The sequence below is a fragment of the Brachycentrus maculatus genome, unplaced genomic scaffold (assembly GCF_059751285.1).
Source record: "Brachycentrus maculatus isolate JH-2025_06_01 unplaced genomic scaffold, ASM5975128v1 h1tg000509l, whole genome shotgun sequence".
In the NCBI taxonomy this organism is placed as follows: Eukaryota; Metazoa; Arthropoda; class Insecta; order Trichoptera; family Brachycentridae; genus Brachycentrus; species Brachycentrus maculatus.
In genome coordinates, this window is record NW_028281255.1 from 101,744 (window position 1) to 120,326 (window position 18,583).

At 31.5% G+C, this 18,583-nt stretch overlaps 2 protein-coding genes across 2 annotated transcripts in view; one reads left to right on the plus strand and one right to left on the minus strand.

Annotated features, from left to right (window-relative positions):
* LOC148301874 (uncharacterized) overlaps positions 1-1,150 on the plus strand; it is a 31,527-nt gene extending 30,377 nt beyond the window's left edge. Inside the window, exon 7 of the mRNA XM_088272559.1 lies at positions 697-1,150. Within this exon, the coding sequence (XP_088128685.1) occupies positions 697-995 (299 nt within the window). The 3' untranslated portion in view covers positions 996-1,150. The remainder of the gene's footprint in view (positions 1-696) is intronic.
* Positions 1,151-1,920: 770 nt separating this feature from the next.
* Positions 1,921-18,087, minus strand: LOC148301875 (hyaluronidase-like). The gene is made up of 6 exons (XM_088272560.1): positions 17,887-18,087; positions 8,055-8,413; positions 7,333-7,472; positions 6,685-6,860; positions 4,658-4,865; positions 1,921-2,977 (listed from the first exon to the last, which is right to left on the minus strand). The coding sequence occupies exons 1-6, from the start codon at positions 18,021-18,023 to the stop codon at positions 2,330-2,332; spliced, it is 1,668 nt and encodes a 555-aa protein (XP_088128686.1). The 5' UTR covers positions 18,024-18,087; the 3' UTR covers positions 1,921-2,329.
* Positions 18,088-18,583: the final 496 nt, after the last annotated feature.

Here is an 18,583-nt window from a genome sequence, read left to right on the forward strand (position 1 = left end):
GTGAATAGCGCTATGGATATTTATTTATTATTTATTTACATATGATTTTATGTTATTATCTATTATGGTTTATGTTCAAGCGCAGGATTCATCAGGATTTATGTGTTAAAACATAAATGTAAATAAAATAATTATTAACTTTTAATACAATTACAATTCAATGCAACAAATACGTTTTAAATATGCCTTAATATAATTTTAATTTGTTAAAAATTCAACAAAATTTAAAACTGTCTACTATATGTTTTTACATACCTATGTCAGTATTAAAAAAATATATAAGTTGATTTTTCGGTCTTCAAATTATGTTTTCTTTATTTTTTATTTTTTTTCTTAATTTTTTTCTATCAAAATGATTTATTTTGAAACCCTTGTTTTCATTCCTGGAATGAATTTTTCTTTCTTTTTCTCCAATAATGTGATTTATCTTAAAGTCCTTGTTTTCATTCATTAAGTTATCTTTTCTTTTTCACCATTAACACGATTTAATTTGAAAACCTTGTTTTCGTTCTTCAACTTAGGTTTTCATTCCCTTTTCTCCAGCAACGATAACTATTTTGAAACCCTTGTTTTTATTTTTAAAATTTTGTTTTCTTATATTTTTCTCCAATGATTTGATCATTTTTCTCCATTGAAATCCTTGTTTTCGTTATTCAAGTTAAGTTTTTTAATTACTTTATTGTTTGTATTTTTCAGTCTGCGCTTTCAATCCTGGTTTTCATCGAGCCACGGGCTACGCCGGTTTGGACACGTGGCCTGATACCATTTCAGCATCCCTCCGCCTCAAGGTACCTCTCTGCGTGACCGCCTACACCCAATACGAGATGCCCAGGGACTTGGCCAGGGTGACTTCAGTATACCCCGAGGTCCAGGTGAAGATACCTCCGACCAAGAATCCCTACTCCAGCATGAGGCCAGACAGGAACTTCATTTCCGACGACGAGATGCCTTTGATCTTCAAAAACTATCAACTGATGGTTGTTTCAGCTAACTGAATCAAAATATTGAAAGAAAGTGAAATGAGGTACATTAATGATGTGCCAATCGATCGATAGAATCACTGCATCTACCATATATAAAGTACTTAATAACTAGAGACTGGTTAGGACACTTTTGAAGAGTAAATTGTTATCAAACAACAAGAAAAAAACGATAAACAAGACGAAATGATAAAAGTTTAAAACGTCTATGGTTATATTTATAGACGTATAACATCCCGAGAGCCATAGAGGAAGAAATAGAAAGCAATATACAAGTAATAATTTAGAAGTAAGTAGAGCACTATCGTGACAAAGAAACCATTATTTAAATAACCCTATTAAACTACCCCTAAACAACTTCTTTATATTATATATTAATATCAGATTGAAGATGCGATGAAATATTTCACGATTTTTTATTCAATCGAAGATAAAAAAACCTGGTAAATATACTAATTTTAACTGTTACATGTTTTCATATTTAAAATATAATCTATCTTATAAGTACAATATTATATCCAGTTTTGACGTTTTTTCTCTTCTCAAACATTGAATTTATTTAAATTTAAATGATATTGATAAATATCGTTGTTATTTATTGTGTATAATTTATAAGAGACAATTTGGTAGTTGAAAATAAATTAGGATAATTTTAATTCACTCATAAAATTTAATGGTGGAAGAGTTTCAAATTGTTGATCAATAATAAAATTATTTCTAGATCATTTAAAATCGAATATGATGTTTTTTTATCCTGAAATTTGATTTATTCTTATATTATAGGAAATATATTATAGGAAAGTGTGTTATCAAAGTGTTTGTGTGATTTTATATGTTGAAAAATAAAAAAAAAAACGACAGCATAATTTGTTTTAATGTCTACAATAAAAACAACCCCCACGTTTTCATCCAAAATTTCAGTAATAAACAAACACAATAGTGATATTTTGAAACACGTGCATTTATTATTGAATTCAAAGTTAATTTTCACATACTTATTTCTAATTTTTCAAATATTTTTTTTGGTTATTTTAGTAATTTTATTTAAAAGAAGAAAAATACAATCCATTGGAAATGTTTTTGAAATACAAAAAAGTCAACTGAAAATAATGGTAATTTACAGAAGTAAATAATTTTCATTTATTTTTATGCATCATATTATAATACAGTCAACTTACACATAATAAATAAATAACTATGACTAATCTTATGGTAAAATTAAACATAAATAATGTGATTAAAAATATATGTTGTATAATAAAATAAGTGACTAGATTTTCATAGAAAAATTATAATTATAATTTATAATTCAATCGGAGCGATTCATAAAAAAGTACGAAAAATTGAGATTATCTAAAACTTGGTGAATACATAAATATTTTAGGATCGCTCTCAACAACTGTTAGAATCCTTGTCTTAATTTTCATCATCGAAACTTCATCACTTTTCTGACTTTCATCAGCTGGTTTAGGAAAATCGGAAAGAACTTCATCTTTAAGAATGCCATCATTATCTTCCATTCTTTTATTTTCTAAATTTATAATGGGTCCAGGAAATTCATATACTACAATTTCTCCGACTGTCCTTCCAATCTTATCAAATTCGAGTGCTTCAATGTTGATTATCTCTTTATCACGTTTATCTATGAAGCTGGATGTTTTTGCATCATCTTCATACTTAAAGCTTTTGTTCAATTCCGGTTTATTATAAACATAACTTTTATTTTTATTATCGTCTGTTTCGTTGATTTCGTCAATTTTATCATTATTGTCTTGTGGGATGGATTCATTGATGGCGTTATCAGTTACAGTTTGTTTGTGCATTGATCTGTGTTTTCCTTGGATGAATTGACTGGCAACAGGTCCTAGTATTTTTTCAATGTAGTCTTGTAGTAATTCACACTTTTGTTTAGTGTTGACGTCATTCGTGCTTCCCCATATGATAACTCCTGGAAGTCCTGATGACTTCATGTAATTGATGGCTTTGTATAGATCGTCCTGAAAAGATACAAATCAATTAAAATAGAAAAATTAAGGGTTACATTTTTACATCTCAACATAGATGAAGACATATATAAAATATAATTTATATTTGAAGCACTAACTTTATGATTTACCATTTTATAAATTAAATGTAACATTGTTTTAAAATCACTATAAATATTTTATTATAACTTAATTATAATGTCAACAGGTTTGGAAGCTAACCACTTCTTTATCAATACTGATTAATACTTGTATTAATCAGTCTTGATGAAGAAGTGGTCAGCTTCGAAACCAGTACACATTATAATTAAGTTAAAATAAAATATTTATAGTGATTTTAAAACAAAGTTAGGTTTTAAGTATACAAATATAAAAGTTTGGATATTTAATGGGCCTATAATCTGTCATAAGCTGGTTCGTTTATCACTTGACATACGTGCAACATTCACCATTTTACCCATGATTGACAACCACAGTTCTCATATTTTTGTAACTCCTAGATATGTATATACATATTAATATCACGACACATTGCAAATGACTTCACAAGAGCCATCTTTGGTGGATCGAGAAAAACTTTTGTTTAGCAGAGACACTTTTTATTTGATTTAATTTTTATTTAAATACCGAGCCTTTCTTCTTTCCAGATATTCATGTATGTCAAAATATTTCAAAAAATTCTCAAGTGGAGGAAATCCAGATTTGTGAACAATTATTTGATTTTTAGATTTGTAAACGGAAAACAGTTTTTGTAAAAATAATCACAAGAGCATCAAAGTTTACAAAGAACACTTTTAAGTTCATATTTGGCTTGGTTTACATGTTTACAAATGTAATGCTCCATAAAATATTGTTTTTTTTTTCTTTTCCTAAACTACTCCTCTAATAAGGTCACAATAAAGGTTATATATTAAATAAATAAAAAAAAAAAACAAAAAGAAGGAATGCAAAACTGAGATAAGCATTATCGATAAAATTAAGAAAGGTGTGTTGAGATGGTTTGGACATGTACAACGAATGAGTGAGAAAAAAAGGTTAAAAAAATATGAGGCGAATGTAATTGGAAAAAGGAGCAGAGAAAAACATGACACGATCAGGTAGGTATGTCAAATACTTGAAAGTGGTCAGGTTAGGAATCGTAACAATCGGCGGGTATGTATGAGGAAATGCATGAACGTGGAAGAGGCTAAGAATGTTTGCAAAGACAGAGTGGTGTGGCGTTCTATTCTCTCCGCCAACTCTGGTTAGTTAGTTAGTTTGTTTTTTTCTTAAATAAATTAATTAGAATTAAATAGTTTCATTTTGGGAAATATTATGTGACTATAATCCAGGATTCGGACCTCACATACTAATATAAGAGTTTCAGCTTTAAAAAAAAGCTTCTTTACATCTCACCAATAGATGTCTCTAATGAAGTTCTAGTGATTCAAGAAGGTTTCTTAATTGGTTGATATATATAGAACTTCCAAGAATTTGAGTAGTGTGGTTGTCAATAATGGGTAGAATTGGTGAATGTTACACGTGTGTAAAGTGATCACTTAAACCAGCATGACGGTCGTCAGCCCCGTAAATGTCCAGACTTCCATACTCTTCTTCATCTTTGATGAGATCTCAAAAAATAATATGAATATTATGTGAATAAATTCATTTTGTGATAGCTGTATTTGTATTTATTGTATATTTATTACGAACCTTTGTTAAGAACTCTTCTGTATCATCGTTGTACTTATACCAGAGATAAGGATATATGGGATGGTCTCCATCAGTTCTCTTCTGAATCCTGAGGGCCTCTTCTATTCTTCCCTTTACCAGCTGTTGTCTTTCTGCCGAGTTCAGCTTCTTTCTCCCCATGTAGACTGACGGTAGCAGGGTATTGGTACCATCCCATAGCCATTGGATTCTGTCACGAGGAAAAGTATAAATATTTCAAAATATTTAGTAAGTTATTTTATTCTATAAAATACAGTTCCACCACCACGAAATACTTACTAAATACTAAGAAATTGCCACCAAGAAATGTAAGTAGTTCATTAATTCACCAATATATATATTTTTAATGCTGATTTCTTATTATTGGGTTAATATTTCGCGTAACTATAGTACGATTTGAAAACGTTTAGACCATTACAGTTTCAGTTTCAGAGCGCTTTGCCGCCGAAATTAAAAAAGAAAATGAAAAATTTATCCAGTTCTCATTTGAAGCTGGCTGAATTCTTTTATTGCGAGTATGGTCTTAGAGCAAAGTAAAAATTATCGCGATGATTTCCAATCTTCAACATGGAGAGGCAAAATTAGAAGAAGAAGAACGATTGAATTGATTTAAATGAAATCATCTAAAATTGAATACTGAGTCTTTATTCAAACCCGAAGATAGAAATATCTGTAGCTTCCGAAACTAGTCGTTAAAATAAATATAACTCAAGTGGTTAAAAACAATTGTTTTCTAAGTATATAATTAAAATGTAACTTTGTTTTAAAATCACTTTAAATATTTTATTATTACTTAATTATAATGTCTACCGGTTTCGAAGCTAACCGCTTCTTTATCAAGACTGATTAATGCGTATTAACAGCCTTGATAAAGAAGCGGTTAGCTTCGAAACCGGTAGACATTATAATTAAGTTATAATAAAATATTTATAGTGATTTTAAAACAATGTTATAATTTAAATAAAAAATGGAAAATCACAAAGTTAATGCTTCAAATATAAATTATACAAGTGTTTTTATTAACAATATAAAATTGATGTATTAATTTTCTCGGAAAGAGCCACTTTATACGATTCTCTACAAGCAACAGCACATTCTAATCAACCTTATCAACTTTTTGGGCAATCATACAATTTAGTGGTATCATGTCAATTAAAAATTCGGTGTTGACATTAAATTTAATGGCTCTGACATCATATGTCACATCTCAGTTAATGGGATTCTGAAAAATGGTGGTACCTGTATAATTTTAATATGTTCAATTTTAACAGATTTATTACTGTTCGCACAGAATTTATCTGAGGAAGTCTATAATTGTCCCGCATGGATATGGAATCTATTGTTATTGTAATCACTGCTCGTATCGCCAAAGATCAAGGACAAACTATTTCAATACACTTTTGTGTCTGTGTGATAACGATTCCATTGCTAATTGTTGGGAAAATAATGATGTATGCACTTGTTTGAAAATGAAAACTGGAGACTGACAGGCCAAGGCCGGAAGGGAGACAATACGCCAGATGGGATAAACTAACTAACTAAATATCGCGCCGCTTGCGCAGGGGTAGGCAGAGAGAAAAGAATGCTACACATATTTGTCTTTGCAAACAATCTTCCACGCTTTCACATTCATGGATCATTTTTCATTCATTCTTGCCCTTATCCGCACTCAGTGGTGCATAGGGCACTGCATGGTATAAACGTCTTATCTCCGTAGTGTAATGGTCAGCACGCTCGGCTACCGTACTGGAGGTCCTGCGTTCGATTCCCAGAGGGGTGTCAAATAAATATAAGTGATTTTTTCACTCTAATATTTATTCAATATTACCCTGGACCGGCATCAGAAGCGGTGTGCTGATCACCTTTTATTCATGTGTTAACGACCAAGATAACACCGCTTTTATATGATGCAGTGCCCTATGCACCATCTGGTGCAGACGAGGGTTGAAGAATGAAGAATGTACATATTTGGTTCTTTGGCTAATAAGTTTGACGACCACTGAACGAACCTGTTGTTTTCTTCTTTGACATCGTTAGAACACGTGGGTAGCTTAGTATCGCTGTTCATGTTGAAGCAGTAGGGGTATGCGTAGTATCCCCATCTCGCATATGGTCTGACTTTTTTCGCTAGAGCCATCGTCTGTTCCACGTACTTGCGGCCAGCTTCTTCGAATCTCTTTGCTGCCTGAAATGTTTTAAAAAATTACATATCATTCACTCCTTTCAAGAACGTCAATTTTCAGTTGTGCATGTTATAAATAATAAAAAAAACTTGATTTTTCAGGTGAACGTTTTTAAAGTTTAAAAATATAATACAATGTTTTAAAAATAAATATCAAGTCACTTATTGAAATTTTTACTGTGCAACAGATCTTTTTAGGTAAAACCTGAAAGTTTTTTCTCCATTTGAAAAATATTTTGGATATTTAAAAAAATAATTAAACAATACCTTTTCTTCGAAATGCAAAAAAACAACACTTTCTGTACTGTAGCGGGTAAATATTAAGTTAAAATGTGCCTCTTTTGCTGGGATAAAGTACATTTTTGGGCATTCCGAAAACATGCACAACTGAAAATTGTCGATTTTTGATAAATGACGTTGTTGAAAGGAGTGAGCGATATGCTTAAAAATCATAACAAAATGTTTGAATACTGACCTCCTTTTGAATCCAACTTTTGGGCCACAACGGATGCCTTTCTCTCTCCTTATCGTACGACACATCTTTGTAAGGAGTTAATTTACCAAAATTCTGTCGGAAAATTGGTCTCCAGGATTCGAAGTCTATAATACCAAGTCCTGAAAAAAATACAACGTTTCAATCACTACTGTTAGTTTCAACTATTACTGTAATTATTTTTTAACATCTTAACATGAAGAAGAATATGAAAGTCTGGGCATTTACGGGGCTTACGACCGTCATAGGCTGGTTTAATTGATCACTTTACACACGTGTAACATTCACAAATTCTACCCATTATTGAAATCACACTACTCAAGTTCTTTATATATGATCAATTTCAAAACATTGTACTTGAATCACTAGAATTTCACTAGAGTCATCTATTGGTGAGATGAAAAGAAGCTTTTTATTGGGCAGAAACTCTTTTATTAGTATGTGAGGTCCGAATCCTGGATTATAATCACATACATGAGAAACGTCAGATATAGCTTATAATTTGACCATTTTGAACATTTCGAGCGTGTCCAAATACTTGTTCACAAATCTGGCAATCCAGACAATTCTCCAATTATAGGATAAATTTTTCATATAATGTCATAAAATTGTATGAAAAATATCTCCTATAATTGGAGATAATCCAGATTTGTCAACAAGTATTTGGACGCATTAAAAATGTTAATAAGTATATGTTTCCTCACCATTGAACAGTTCATCCGGTATTTGTTTAATGAGGCTATCCTTAAAAATATCCAAATGAAGCTGCAGGTCTCCTTCTTGAGGTATACCCCCGTTCCTGTAGAAGTATCCCGACTGGCTCCCGTTTTCCAGAAGCGCTGGGAAGTTCCCAGGATCGTACAGGATAGCTATTTCGTTTCCCCTGAATGTGTCACCGTCGTTCTGCGATATGCCGTATTTCCTGGAGACCTCTTCGAAGTACATCTTGTGGGAGTGACATTGGAATGTTGGGACGTTCCAGAAAACTCGGAATGAACTGTCACCTGTTCTGGAATCGATGATGAAGGGATCCAAGGATTTGAAACCAGATGACCTTGAAGATCTGGAAAGAAGAAGAAAAAGTTTGTGTTTTAAAATCGGAGTAAATTGTACATGCATTAATTTAAGGCTGAGATCCCGAACGTTCGAATTCGGAAAACGAACGGCCACGCTAGGGACCGGACGTGTTTCCGCGCACGATTTTTTTAGAATATATGATGAAAATGGACATTTTCTAAAATAAATATTGGTAAAAAAAAATTATGCATTTTTTAAAGTCCTCACTAACTCATAAAGCCAAATATACCAATGTTTCTATGTCAAGTATCTGAAATAATAGCACAAAAATAATGTTTGTTGAAAAAATTAGGCATTAAATGAAGAAAAAAACATTTTTGCTGCTCAGCTATTATTTCTGGCCAATGAATATTAATTAAGGTACTGAGAGGTCATTGTTCTTCGACATTGTAATTTGACGAAATATTCCACTGACGACACTTGTAGGTACTCTTAATAAATCATCGAATGTTTGAAATGAACAGTTTATAAATAATTCTGTTACAACATTTTGAGTGTGTCCAAATACTATTTCTAATACTATAACATTTTGAGTATTTGAACACACTAAAAATGTTCTTAATAAATTAACTGGTGAAATTGTAAGCTAAAATATTAAAAATTAAAATGATATTTTCTGGCGTTTCTTATGTAATGTATGTGATTATAATGCAGGATTCGGACCTCATATACTAATGAAAGAGTTTCTGCTCAATAAAAAAGCTTCTTTTCATCTCACCAATAGATGACTCTAGTGAAATTCTAGTGATTCAAGTACTAGTGGTTCATGAACAACGTTTCGAAATTGGTTCATATATATATAGAAATTTGAATCTTTGAATCTTAGAACCAAGAATTTGAGTAGTGTGGTTGTCAATAATGGGTAGATTTGGTAAATGTTTCACGTGTGTAAAATGAGAACTTAAACCAGCCTATGACGGTCGTCACCCCCGTAAATGCCCAAACTTCCATATTATTCTTCATCTTCGATGAGATGTGAAAAAATTATTTGATAATTTTGTTATTTTATGAAACATGTTTGATTTGTAACCACTTTTGAATTAAAGTATTTTTTTCATCTTTTTTTTGATCTGGGCATGATGGTTCTTCATTACATCGTTTGCAAACGTAACGAGTTATCCTCCTACGTTAGCGTAGTTAAATATACAAGAATACGTCTATCATACTACCTAAAATACCATACTATCATACTCTAAAATGACGCGTGCAATTAAGAAAAAGCAGAATTGGAAAATAGAACAAAGAAATACAATACAAAGCTTTTAAAATCAGTTGGTACACAAAATTTGGTTATAATTAATATGATATTATGCTTAAATTTCGGATAAAATTCTGATAAAATAATCTTCATCGGGAAAAGAAGAATACAATCTCTCATAACGCATTACTCACAATCTCTAACCTTATCCGCACCCAATGGTGCATAGGGCACTGTATCGTATTTATGCAGTTTAATCTTGATCGTTACTTACATGAAGGCAAGGTGATCACTCCTGCGCTTCAGCGACCAGTCCAGGGTTATATTAAATAAATATTAGAGTGTAAAATCACCAATATCTATTTTCACCCCCGTGGGAATCGAACCTGGGACCTCCAGCACGGTAGCTAAACACGCTAACCATTACACCACGGAGGCGGACAAACACAAAAGTCACTTATATTATTTATGTCTAAAAAAACCATCTAGTATTTACAATTTTGCTACGACTACTGTAAAATCGGAACGAAATGCTTGTGCCAAATAGGAATTTTCCTGTAAAATTTATTGTTGAGGTCAGTTATGCGATGTCATTATCAGCGTACTTTATAATACAAAGGTCTTTTGTGTTTTAATCCACTTTATGGCACTTTTGGTAAATATATATATATATATATATATATATATATATATATATATATATATATATATATATATATATATATATATATATATATATATATATATATATATGTATTTATATATATATATAAATATATATATATATATATATATATATATATATATATATATATATATATATATATATATATATATATATATATATATATATATATATATATATATATATATATATATATATATATATATATATATATTTATATATATATATATATAAATACATATATATATATATATATATATATATATATATATATATATATATATATATATATATATATATATATATAAATATATTTATGTATATATATATATATATATATATATATATATATATATATATATATATATATATATATATATATATATATATATATATATATATATATATATATATATATATATATATATATAAATATATACATACACACGAGTATATATATATCTGGTATATTTATATCACTTTTTCAGTTTGTTAACAAGACTAGTTAAATTTTGTATTTTTAAGTGTTAATGAGAATATCTGCATTTTCGAAACTTATTGTGTTTACAATTAATAAACTCAAAAATGTGGACTTTTACAAGTCTTTTACACAATGTAATATTTTATCTGTCTGTTAAACCCAGTATACAAAATCACGACTTAATTTTCTTAAATCCAGGTTACATTTATTTTTTACGTAAAACACCATTTTTGAAATGAAAAAAAAAACTTGCAAGTAATTATATGGTTTTGAAAAGAAAAGAGTTGTTAACAAGAAAGGACTTTAAAATAATATAAATACTTATACTTTTTCTATATATATTCCAAAAAAACAAAAAAAAATCTAATATGCATTCATTTAAAATTAGGCATGAAAATACGTTTGACTTCTCCGGTGGTTGGCCGGTGATTGAATTCTGTGTTTGCGTTGTATCCCCTTAATACGTTACTTTATCGCGATTTTAATCACCTCCGTAGATATACTGTTTATAATTGCAACCGACTTCTGTATGACAGAGAACTATATCATATGATGTCATGATACCGATTCCTACGTTTCATTTAAGTAACTTTACTATTGGTAACTACGTATACTCGTACTCGTATATCGCTCACTCCTTTCAAGAACGTCATAAATAAAAAAAATCGACAATTTTCAGTTGTGCATATTTTCGGAATGCCCAGAAAATGTACTATATCTCAGCAAAAGAGGCATATTTTTAACTTAATATTTACCCGCTACAGGGCAGAAAGTGTTGTTTTTGCATTATGAAGAAAAGGTATTGTTTAATTATTTTTTTAAATACACTAAATATTTTTCAAATGGGGAAAAAACCTTCAGGTTTTACCTAAAAAGATTTGTTGCACAGTAATAAAGTTCAATAATAATAAATAATAATAACCATATCCGCTCCCTAGGTGGAGCATATGGAGTCCACAAACTGTCTCCAGGCTTTTTTGTCGGCTGCCAGCTCCCTTGCATCCTCCCAAGTCAGATCCGCGTCGCGAAGTTCTGACGAGAACTGCCGACGAATTGTCAGCAATGGTCGTATTAAAAGTTAAATAAGTGGCTTGATATTTATTTTTAATACATTGTATTAAATTTTTAAACTTTAAAAACGTTCTCCTGAAAAATCAAGTTTTTGGATTTATGACGTTCTTGAAAGGAGTGAGCGATATGTTGGTTGGTATAGTTAATTATATGCAATTATTATTGAAAGTGAAAGTCTTCATACTGAATTCTGGGAGCATTGTACAGTCCCAAACAAATTACGTAATGATCTTTTGGATTAAATAACTAACCAACCATCACGCCGCTTCGCGCAGGGGTAGACAGAGAGAATAGAACGCCACACCAATCTATCTTCGTAAACAATATTCGCCTCTTCCATCTTCACGAATCACCTCATACATACCCGCCGATTATTCCGACTCCTGACCTGACTACTTTCAAGTATTTGAAATACGTGAAAATGCCAAGTTTTCCTCGGTCTTTCTTTGCTTCAATTACCAGACACATTCATTTCATAAATTTGATCTACTATTCATTTTTCAATAATTCGTTTCGCATGCCCAAACTATCTCAACACACCTTTCTGACTTTTTAAAATTGAATTTTTAATATATTTTCTTTCCAATTTATTAAATACAAAACGAAAAATATGTTTTAAAACACATCCCCGTATTTAAACTTGTCTTCAATCAGTCGCTGACGATTTTTCGTTAAGGTCATTGGTTTCCAAAGTGGAGTTCGTATCGCACTTTGAGAATCGTAGGAGTTTCTTATAGCAATTTATGTTTTTTCAATTATTTTACAAAGGGAGTACGTTTCAAACAGTGTTGTCATATTATAATTTATAAAATAAGGGGGTGAAAATGTGGTGCTGGAGGCGCATTCTCCGAATTCCATGGACAGCTAGACGCACCAACGAGTCCATTCTTCAGGAGTTACTCTTGACTCTGGCCAGTGTCTGTATACGACGGATTCTTCAAATTCATTTACACAACACAGTAATCGAAAATACCGCAATAGTTTTACTATAAAATAGAAGACTGTTTTTTAACTTAAACTTATCTTACACTTATAAACAAAAGATAAGATATCTTAAGATATCTTAAACTTTAAGATATCTTTAACTTATAAACAAAACAAAAGCATGGTCACTTCGAGACATCCAATACGATGCAAACTTGCAATCAATAATGAAATTATAGAGCAAGTTATGCAATTCAAGTATTTGGGTGTCGAAGTGTCCAGCAGCAATAACCTATACAATGAAGTAACAGAGCAAGCAAACAAGGTCTCTGCTGTAGCGGGATGCTTAAAAAAATGTAAGAAGAAATAAATACATGATGAAAGAGAGTAAGGTGGGGATCTATAAGACCTGCGTAAGACCGATCTTGACATACGGCACGGAAACAAGAGCCGACACCGCGAGAACAAAAAGCCTTCTTAGGACATCCGAAATGAAGACTCTACGACCCATTGCAGGCCTTTCGCGACAAAATTGGAAACTCAGAAATAAGAAAAATCTGCTATGTTGAAGATGTTGTGCGATGGGGAAGAGAAAGAAGACGTTTCTGGAGAGATCATGTGGGAAGAGCCAGTTCAGATCGAGTGGTGAGGGTGGCAGCGGACAGCAGCATAAGCGGGATCAGACCCCCAGGAAGACCACCTAAACGATGAAGGGATAGCTGGTCTTCCACCTCCCAGGAGTGGACAGGAGAATGACAGGACTTAATCCTAAAAAAAGAAAAAGAAGAAGAGGAAGAAGACTTTTAGGATTATTTCAATTATAAAATCGTAATTTTGTTTGTAATCATTCGTCGATTGATTTATTTTGTTTTCAAACGTAATGTTGTTGAAATATTTGTAAGTGTAACAATAACCGTTTGAATAACATTAATTATTTTATAAATATTCATATTATCATCAAAAGACAATCGGAATACAATCGTTTCAATACGAGATTCACAATTCTATTAATTTTTCACCAAACAAAAAACAGTTTTTAACATTATTTTATACAAAACCGTCGCAAGTATTATATTATGCAAAAGAAAATATAAAAATGGGTAATAAAGACTTACAAAAATACCATTTCCGTCCGGTGCGGTATTTCTAATATAATATTCATAAATTATAAAAATAGTTTAGGCTAACGAGTTTTGATAGTAAAAAATCGATTATATCAATATTGTACGGTTAAGTCTATGGTAGTGTAACGAATGATACATAATGCATACTAGGGGTTTTCAAATAATTCTGAGAAATTACATTTATGGTAAGTACGTGACATTTTAGATATTTGATTGTATTATTTTCTTGTAGTCCGCCTCCCGTAGTGTAATAGTCAGCACGCTCAGTCACCATACTGAAGGTCCCGGGTTCAATTCCCAGGGTGTGGGGGTCAAATAAATATAAGTGATTTTTGCACTGTAATATTTATTCAATATTACCCTGGACTGGTACCTGAAGCGGGGGGCAGATCAACTTTCATTTATGTATTAAAGATCAAGATGACACTGCGTTTATATGATGCAGTGCCCTATGCACCACCGAGTGCGGGTATGGGTTTAAAAATAATTTAAAACAAATTTGTAATTTTAATATATTTTTTTAATTGTTGTAATATGCATTCATTTTCAATTGGTCTGGGTGTTTGTGATGTATTTTTCACATTTACTTCGTCTATCCTTACTATCCTACCTGCGGATAAGTCTCTATCTTATAGAGGCTTTGCGGGTTATTCCTTAAAAAAAAAAGAAAAAAGATAACACTGCGTTTATATTATACAGTGCCCTGTGCACCATCAGGTGCGGATGAGGGTTTGAAGATGAACATTTTTCTTGGAGTGTCATTCTTCAGGAGAATAATTTCTATTGAATAAAGATGAAACGTCATATTTGACGACACACAATGCGACACGGTTGACTCAATTTCTGACGTCATTTTATAGAGCAAGTGACGTCGCATCGTCGGGTGTCACTGAAACTAAATGGAAGCAACAGAATAGAAATATTTTGGTGACATAATTTATCTTATTATTCAGGAGGCATAATTGAACACAGAGTTCTGAAGATAAAATCAAATAGACTATTCAGTAGGTACAATGGAGCAGAGTGATCGGTAGGCAGAGAGAATAGAAGGCCATACCAATCTGTATTTGTAAAAAATGCCTCTTTCGCAAACATGTACCTCCTCATACACATTCCCAATTATTCCGACTCCTGACTCGAACACTTAATTTGAAATACCTATATGAAATACATGATCATGCCAAGTTTTTCTCGGTCTTTCGCTGCTTTATTTCGTCCATATTTGCCTCATAAACATGTTTAACTGTTCTTTATTTACTATTTTTTTTTCACATGTCCAAACCATCTATACACACCTTTCTAAATTTTATCGAAGTTTTTTACGCTCAGAAAAAAAAAACAATATCTTTCTGGTATATTTTTATGCACCCTTCTCATGTGGCAGCATCCATAATTAGACCAAATGACAAACGGGATAGTTAGCAATCAAAAAACTTTAATAACGATTGGAATATTTTGCCATAAAAGCTGTAGAAAGGAGAAAAATTGACGCTTTGAAAATGTTGTGTTGGAAGCGCATGCTTCGAATTCCACGGACAGCTAGACGCACCAACGAGTCCATTCCTCAGGAGTCACAATTGGATAGCTAAACTCTGGCAAACGTTGCGCGTGGCAATGAGAATATCCTGGAACAACGCGTTGTGATTAGTAGCTTAGAGGGGAAGGAAGAGAGAGGATGATCCCCACGCGATGGACCGATCAAGTTAAGGCAGCAGCAAGCACCTCGGTGGTTGGAGCACTACGTGCAGCACAGTCAAGGGATAACTGGAGAAGAGTCATTGCTTCGACAAGGGTCACAACTCTAAGTAATGAGGACTAAGACGGAGAAGATGAAGAATTTTGCCATAAAATTTTGGAAAAATACAATTTCCTATAACGCCTTACAGTTGTTAATTCCACGAACTTTCCGAAACCCCTACGTACGTAAACATAGTTCATATATACATGTTAATAATTCACAGTATGTTCCAAATTATATATGTAATTAGAATGTGTGTAATTGAATGGATTCATAATGTTATTTACATATTCAAACACTCATTGCTTTCATTATGTGTTCACGATTGACCTGCGTTTTAATTGTCGTTTATGAACTAAATTATCCGATTGAAAATGTTACTAAAAACTCCATAAAACCTTCTGGTATTTGTAGGCAGAGAGAATTGAACACCACACTAATCTGTCTTTGCAAACAATCTTCGCTTCTTCCACATTCATTCATTTTCTCATGCATACCCGCTGATTATTCCAACTCCTGACATGACCACATTCAAGTATTTAAAATACTCGATAATGCCAAGATAATAAGTTTCCTTGGTCTTCCTTTGCTTCTATTACCAACCACATTCGCCTCAAAGATTTGTTAAAATTCCAATTTTATTAGGATCAGTATTGTGTATTTTATATCAAGTTAGAACCTCGCCGCAAGTTTACCATCAATAATTTTTTACCACAATGGCAGCGCCATCAGTTGAACGTAACAGCAACAAGCACAGTACTAAATACACTCATGACGTACAAAATTACATTAGAAATGTGTGCTTTCTGTTTTCTTTCTTTTCCATTTAACCAGACTCGTAAGTGACATTTTTATTTCTTGTTTAAATGTATGTATAAAAAAGAAAATATTACTTGAATTCGGGACATAGGAAGATATTCTTTTTCGTTAAAAAAATGCGTCAAGTGTTTTTGGCCATCATTAATAGTAAATCCCTTACCGCACCCCAATGGTGCATAGGGCACTGCTTCATATAAACGCAGTGTTATCTCGATCGATTACACATGAAGGAAAGGTGATCAGCCCTCCGCTTCAGGTACCAGTCCAGGGTAATATCGAATAAATATGAGAGTGAAAAAATCACTTATATTTATTAAACCCCCCTGGGAATCGAACCCGGGACCTCCAGAACGGTAGGCGAGCATGCAGACCATTACACTACGGATGCGACAAAAAGAAAATATAATAATAATAAATAATAATTATAACACAATTATAATAACAACATTTTGAGTGTGTCCAAATACTTGTTCACAAAATCTGGATTATCTCCAATTACAGGAGTTATTTTCATATTATTTTTTGACATCTCATCAAAGATGAAGAAGAATATGGAAGTCTGGGCATTTACGGGGCTTAAAAAAAAATAAAAAAATAAATAAAAAAAATAATAAATAATTATAATAACAAATGACAACAACATGTATAACTAATAACGAATGATAATATACCATACACAGTTATTTACTTTTAAATTTTTACAGAAAAATACAATGGGGATCAAAGTTTATTTTTTCCAGTTAAATTTTTTAAATTAAACTCTATATATTGAAGGAACTCTATATATTGTATATTCAACAAATCTTTTTTTTTATTGATTTATTAAAAAATAAAGTTAATGATATAAGAATTTTTTAAGCTATACATTAATATTTCTTCTAAGAATACCAGTTCAGGGTCAAATTAAATTAGTTTTAGAGTGAAATGCTTCGATCCCACTAAAAATCGAACCCGGGACGTTTAGTTCGCAATCACTACACCACGGAGGCGGACAAATTTATACAGACAACCCCTAACTAACCAATAGCAAGGCATTAAATAAAATAAAATAAATAAAATAATAAGTTCCCAAACAATGTTTTTACAGTATCATTTAATTATTTTTTAATTTAAGTTTTACTAAATAAATACCTCTATTTCTTAAAATCTTTTATGACACGTGTTTCGATGTTTTCTGCATAATTTTTAAACACCAGTATTTAAAAGTAATGCGGAATGTATCGATTTTAAGAAATAGTAGTATTTACTTTGTAAAACTTATATTAAAAATGGATTTTTTTTACCACGAACCACGAAGTGACTACTGAATCAAGCAATGAAATCATTAATAAATTAAAAAAACATCTTGTTTATATCATAGTATATAAAAGGATATTAATTAAATTATCCTGCCTACAAAAAAAATAAAAAAGGGCTTACCTAAATATTTCTTTGGAATCTGCCACCGGTGGAAAAAAAGTTGCACAAAAAATCACTAAAAAATATGTACAAAATTTCACAAGCATTACGCGACTTTGACGCAAATCGCGTAAGTATGACTCTGGCAACATTCTCATCGTCAAGCAGTTATCAAATGCAGAGAGCGATATTGGAGCGTAATTCACGGCGAGTCGAGTTGATATGACCATGTAATGAATGGACTCGAATTTATATGTGAGTTGACAATGTTTACATTTAAGTAAGTCAGGCGTATGAAACTTGGACGCCGCAGAAAAAAAATAAATCTAAGAAAATGTGCATCATCGCAATTTTCAATAGGAAGTAACCGTTTTAATACGTTTCAGGAAATATCGGAAAATTAAATACCGCTGCAAAATTTTGCAACGTTAAAAAGTATATATTTTGAACAATATGATTATAAAAAAATATATTTTTAAGTATATATTGTTATATACAGGTTGATAGGATAATAAATAAAGGGCGGGGGGTTAAAAACGGGACTTTTTTGAAAAGGAAACGTAAATTATAATAGTGACATATTTTGAAAAACCTTATTATTCTATTATTTTTTGAGATCTCATCGAAGATGAAGAAGAATATGGAAGTCTGGGTATTTAAGGGGCTGACGACCGTCATAGGCTGGTTTGATAAGATGTCAAATAATAATATGAAAATA